Source organism: Lipotes vexillifer, unplaced genomic scaffold (genome assembly GCF_000442215.2).
Source record: "Lipotes vexillifer unplaced genomic scaffold, Lipotes_vexillifer_v1.1 scaffold1004, whole genome shotgun sequence".
NCBI classification, from domain to species: domain Eukaryota; kingdom Metazoa; phylum Chordata; class Mammalia; order Artiodactyla; family Lipotidae; genus Lipotes; species Lipotes vexillifer.
The window spans coordinates 271,414-277,413 of record NW_006793064.1 but is presented as its reverse complement, the minus strand read 5'-3'; the positions used below and the strand labels follow the sequence as shown (position 1 = coordinate 277,413).

The following is a 6,000-nucleotide window of genomic DNA, read 5'->3' as shown; positions in this document are numbered from 1 at the left end:
CCCGCATCCCCTGCGTCGGCAGGCGGACTCTCAACCACTGCGCCACCAGGGAAGCCCCAACACAGGTGGATTCTTAACCGTCACATAAGACCTGTCATGGGCCGGTGAAGCCTGTAGCTGGGTAAGTGAGTCTGCCTAATTGGTCTAGATAGCAAGTCCATTTGGCTCTCACTCTAAGCTACTTCCTCCAACTTGGCCTTTAACAGTAAAAGATGCTATTTCAGCAGCCCTATCCAACACTCCTTCATTGATTTTAAAAGCTGGGCAGGAAAGAGGAATGTTATCTCACCTACCCAAAGACCCTAACATCACCTTTAAAAAAAGCAACTTTATTAAGGTATAATTTATAAACTATAAAATGCACCCACTTTAATGTAGTTTGATGAGTTTTGAGAAATGTATACACCATCCTTTTGGGGCTTCTTTGTTCTTTATCTTCAGCACAGCCTATAAATGCTACACCAGAAAGCAAAAAGAGTTGGGGGTCAAGGGAGTAACAAGTCACCAAATCTTACCTCCCGTTCTCTCCTCTCCAGATAGGCTAGCTCCTGCTCAGACTGTTTTATCTTCCGATGGATTTCCAGGTTTTGCTGAGAAGAGAGGGAGTTCTATGAGTGTAGGTCTAAAAAAAGTGGTCCTAGAAATGCTCTAGGCCTTTCCTGATAGCTGCTCTAGGACTATAGCTCCTTTCACTGACCAACTCTCCCAAGTGGTCACGGCACCACGCAAGCAACAATCCCTAACTGGTCTTGCGTTAGGCTCACCAATAGGAACCCAGGTTCTAACACTGGCTTGTCACATAGATTAGTTACATGTTGCGGCACAAGACAGAATTTTATCCTACTTCTCTCCAAAGTGTAGAAGACACAAATCTGGTTTGTATCTCTTTACCTAAGGTAAAAATGGGAGAGGGGAATCTGACTACACCAGTGAAGAAAACCAAATGCCCACATGCTCTGCCTACCATCATTACCACCTGCCATCCTCAGACACTATTCTCTGTGGGCACTATTCAAGCCCACAGAGAAACAGGAAAAGGAATTCCAAGGTCACAAAAGAACAGATTTCTCTGAGAGTCCTGTACTCCTTGAGGGTCCTACACTCCTGAAGCGTGGCTCCCTCTGGCATATATAAGAAACTTAAGGTGTCCAGAGCAGCTCTTGTACAGAAAGGGGATTCTTTGCATTGGATTACTGCAAGGAAAAGAAAAGTGCTATAGTCCACGTTCCACTGTCCCAGGGCTAGTTCAGTTTGTGGATTCATCAGACCTCTGGCTCCTCTTTCCTGACAACAACTTTTTAATCTCTTTAGCAATTTACTAGCACTTTCATAAGAGAGCTGAATTTTAAATGTTTTGTCTGATGACTCAAAATTCCAGAAGGTCAAAGGAACTTGGAGGTAGTCTGTTGCAGGGGTTGTCAGAAGGAGCCTCTCAGAATCCTAGAAACTTTGCAGAGCCTCAACAGAGGCAGCTGGAAGAAGAGGTGGCGCCTATCATCAAAGCAGAGCTTTTCAGCTATGTAAGACTTTGGGTTTTATATTGAGAGAAAGCCTAAATCTAATCTCCTCACGTGCTCTAGCAACATCTGCTAGAAAAGGAGTGTGAAAGAAATTACTTTATACTGAGAACAGGAGTCCATCTAGGGGCTTTACTTGTCCAGAATTTGGCTCCTTGGCCAGTACATATAAATGAGAAGACTGCAAGGGAGGACCAATGTATGTCAGTTTAACACCCCAAGAAAAGTTGTTGTGCCATGGCTTATAGCAATAACTCACTACATGAAGAGATGGCAGAATGTGACTCACCCTTGGGGAAAACCGCACACTGTCAGAGCTAGATGGAACCAGGTGAAGCCACCAAGTATCAAAGAAGAAAAGGGCCTTATCTGAAGTCCAACTGTTAGGTTAATGGTAGAGCTAAGATGAGAAACCCAGCAGGTGAGTTTCCTTTTCCACGACCCCTTCTCCTCCTGTCTTCAGCACAGCTTCCATGTTTGGTGCCCCAGCCACAGCCATGATGCTTGCCTTGGGTCTACACCCTGAAGTTTTTTGAAGGTGGGCACCGTCTTAATGCAGAGCAACTCATGAACAAAAGGTGGAGGAACAACTCATTTTTGTCTTTTTTTTTTTTTGGCCACGCTTTATGGCATGTGGGATCTTAGTTGCCCAACCAGGGATCGAACCTGCGGCCCCGGCCCCTGCAGTGGAAGGCGAAGTCTTAACCACTGCACCACAGGGAAGTCCCAGCAACTCATTTTTGAATTAAACTGATTTAATTAGAGGAGTTAGGGAAGATACAGGCTGAGAAGGACAGCATAAGCTTCTTTAGTCACTGTAATGCTCAACAGTGATAAAGAGTCAAAAGTTCGAAAGGTCAGGGCCCTTCCCTTAATACCTTGTGCAGGTCTGAAAGCTGCTGGTGTTTGCTCAGAACTTCTTTATTGGGAAACTGCCTTCTGCAGAGCAGACAAGCCAGTTTATTCCAGTCAGTGAGTTTGTCTTCTTCATTCTCCTTCTTGGTCAGCTCCTCCCGCTGCTGGGGCTGTGCTGTGCGGGGCTGTGGAGGAGGGGTCTGCTCCTCCTCCTCTTCCTCCTCATAGTCACTGTCTCCTCCATATTCACCCAGGAGGCCGATCAGTGGGTTTACCACTTTAGGCTGGTAGGAGAAGGCCAGGGATTAATGCAAACTCAACCTATATTTGGGGCCTGTTTTCTGGATATTCTGATATGGGCATCTCATTTCTTTTAGCTTGAATAATGAACTGGGTTCAAAATAGGCCCACTGACCATGTTACTCATTTCCCAGATGGAAGCAACATGGCTTGAGCTTGACTTTTCTCCTTGTCCACTGAGATAAGCCAGAAAGTTTCCCTTAGGAGTGACTCTAGCAACAAAACAGTGATGAGAAGGAAGAGAAAGGGAAACTGACAGAGACCACAGGGAGAGTTTAAAAGTTATAAGTTACTTTTGAAGAGGCAGAGATAGCAACCACCTCCAAGTCACTGTAACCCATGGAGAAAAGGAAAGATAACTTTCATCAAGGCTACAGTAACTCCTAGAGCAAAAGAGATTTACGAGATGGACTAAAAGCAACTGAAGGATAAACAGGTAGACAGATCCAGTTCCTGAGTAAAGTAAAGACAAAGGCATGGTTAGGACAGATGTTATAGTGAACTGATTCAATAATGTAGAGCAGGCAAAAAGTATTTATCAGTAGCTTATAGGAAATGTTAAATAATGATGCATGATCACTGGCATATGATCAATCAAAATAAAAAAAACAGAGGGTCTCTATTGTTATATATTTATATTTAATCGAAATAACTTGTGATTAGATTGACACTATCACTTAAAGCCATCTAAAAAATGGGTACCAATGTTAGCATTGTTCACTCTGGCAGGCAAACTATAAAAATGACCATGCATGCACTCGACATCTAAGAGATTCTCATGCAGCACCAAAAGGTAGGAAACATCGGGGCCAGGAAAATGGGTTTCCTTGGTCATTTAGAAGAGAAGAATTAACAAGACCGAGATTCTAACTTAAAAAGGGCCAGTCTGGTGGGAATGTCACAAGGCAGAGGGAAAGAAGACAGATAACTGCCTCTGATTCTTCATCAATACCCCTATTAGCAGACAGGAAAATTTACCTCATGCTTATACTCAAGAAGAGTCCTTGTCTGTGAGACACAGAGAGCTAAAGGACCAACACCAAAGTGAGGCATCAACCTTTGAACTTCCTTTCCCATTCGGAACCAGCCCCAGCCCTAGCCCAGTGCATCAGCTTAGCCTTACTGGTGGAGGACTCTCTTCCTTCTTCACAGTGGGAGGCAGAGGCTTCTTAAAGACATCTTCTGGCGGAGCTGGCCCCTCACTGGCATTTTCCTGAAACTGATCAAAATCCCAGATAATTTTTATATGATACTTATAAAAGCTGGGTTTAGAGTTAACCCTGTTGAAATGAGTCTGATTTTCCAAACCTCTTAATTTGTGAAATATCTGTAATGTTACTATAATGATTCCAAAATTAAAAAAAAAACTTTAAAAACATCACATTTAGTATATATTGAGTGATTACTATATGTCAGGCACCAGATGATGCATTTATATACATTATCTCCTTCAGCCTTTACTATAATCCTTCTAAATAGGCATTAATATACTCATTTTACAAATGATTGAGAATATGGTTAGAAAGAATAAGGGGCAAAAGCAGAAACCAAGTATTAAGCCAGGGGCTTACCTGGTGGCACAGTGGTTGAGAATCCGCCTGCCAATGCAGGGGACATGGGTTTGATCCCTGGTCTGGGAAGATCCCACATGCCGCAGAGCAACTAAGTCCGTGTGCCACAACTACTGAGCCCATGCTCTACACAGCCCATGAGCCACAACTACTGAAGCCTGCGTGCCCATGCTCCACAACGAGAGAAGCCACCGCAATAAGAAGCCTGAGCACTGCAATGAAGAGTAGCCCCCCACTCGCCGCAACTAGAGGAAGCCCGCACGCAGCAATGAAGACCCAACACAGATGAAAATAAATAAATTTATAAAGAAAAAAAAAAAAACCCCACATATTAAGCCAGTATAACTTTAAAGTCTAAGTTTTCAGTGGTGATCATTTTGTAATGTATAGAAATTTTGAATCACTATGTTGTGAAAACTAACATAGTGTTGTGGGGAAACAAAAGAAAAACATAACAAAACACCCAAACAAACAAACAAACTCAAAGAAAGAGATCAGATTTGTAGTTACCAGAGCCAGGGTGGGAGTAGGGGTGGGGAAATTGGATGAAGGTGGTCAAAAGGTAAGAACTTCCAATTATAAGATACATAAATACTAGACATGAACAGTGCTGTATATTATATATGAAAGCTGTTAAGAGGATAAATCTGAAGAGTTCTCATCACAAGGAAAAAATTTTTTTTTTCCTTTTGTTTCTTTATGAGACAATGCATGTTCACTAAACTTACTGTGGTAATCATTTCAGCATGTATATAAGTCAAATCATTATGCTGTATACCTTAAACTTATACAGTGCTGTATGTTAATTATATCTCAATAAAATTAGAAGAAAAAAGTTCTCAGACAGATTCTTTCTGTCTGTATCTGCATAAACACTAGTAGTATTAGAAGGGGGGGAAAAAAAAGACAATTTATGAATTAAGCCACAGGCTAATTCATCCATCTGCATTAATGCATAACTGGTGTCAGGGTGAATCAATATAATTCTTTGGAAAATAATTTGATTTTATGTCAGGAAATGTAAAAATGTTCATCATCTTTGTTCTTGAAAATTTATCCTAAGGAAGTAATTTAAAAAAGAAAAAATAAAATGCTAAATGCTGTATATTATAACAGAATAAGATTAGAAAGAGGAGACAAACAATGTAGGAATGATGAAGAAAACAATGTCACAGTTTTACTATGAATTTTTACCATACAGGCATGGAAGTAATAAAGAGTATTATACAAACATGAAAAAATACTTATGGTCAAATATAAAGTGAATAAAGAATAGAAAATGGTATCCCTTGCTACAATTACACCTATAGAAATGTGTATATGGAGTCAAGCACTGAAAAGGGATGTAGGAAAGTGAAACTGTGTGGAGCTGAGGTATTGGGGTTTGAGCTGAGCCACTTTGTTCCACCATCCACAGTTTCTGTATTTAGAAAAGAGAGTGACGACAGGCTGTAAGAGGCTAGTGGACTGCCTACTTTTTTAGTAACTCTATACCTCAAACCCAGACCTTGTCTGTCTATGACTCTTTTCTTTTAATCTGTAATTATGTGGTGAAAAGGGAGCAGATTCACAAGTCCTCTTACCCTTGTCACTCCTCGGTCTTTTTTCTCCTTGTTATCTCTTTTAGACGTTTCCTTCCTGCTGCTTGACTTTCCTTGACTGGTGGGTTTCTTTTCCTTGATGTCTTCTTCCTCAGGTGACCCAGGGTCCTGGGGCACATAGACTTCTTGCTGCAATACAGTTGGAAACAGTTAAGT

General features: G+C 41.5%; 1 protein-coding gene across 2 annotated transcripts in view; it reads right to left on the bottom strand.

The window, feature by feature from the left end:
• The window catches only part of RBM6 (RNA binding motif protein 6), a 109,044-nt gene that overhangs the window by 4,720 nt on the left and 98,324 nt on the right, over positions 1 to 6,000 (bottom strand). For both annotated transcript variants that reach the window (XM_007466219.1, XM_007466220.1), the window contains 4 exons: positions 5,827 to 5,973; positions 3,796 to 3,891; positions 2,396 to 2,656; positions 516 to 590 (listed from right to left, as the gene is read on the bottom strand). In XM_007466219.1, the coding sequence (XP_007466281.1) occupies positions 516 to 590; positions 2,396 to 2,656; positions 3,796 to 3,891; positions 5,827 to 5,973 (579 nt within the window). The remainder of the gene's footprint in view (positions 1 to 515; positions 591 to 2,395; positions 2,657 to 3,795; positions 3,892 to 5,826; positions 5,974 to 6,000) is intronic.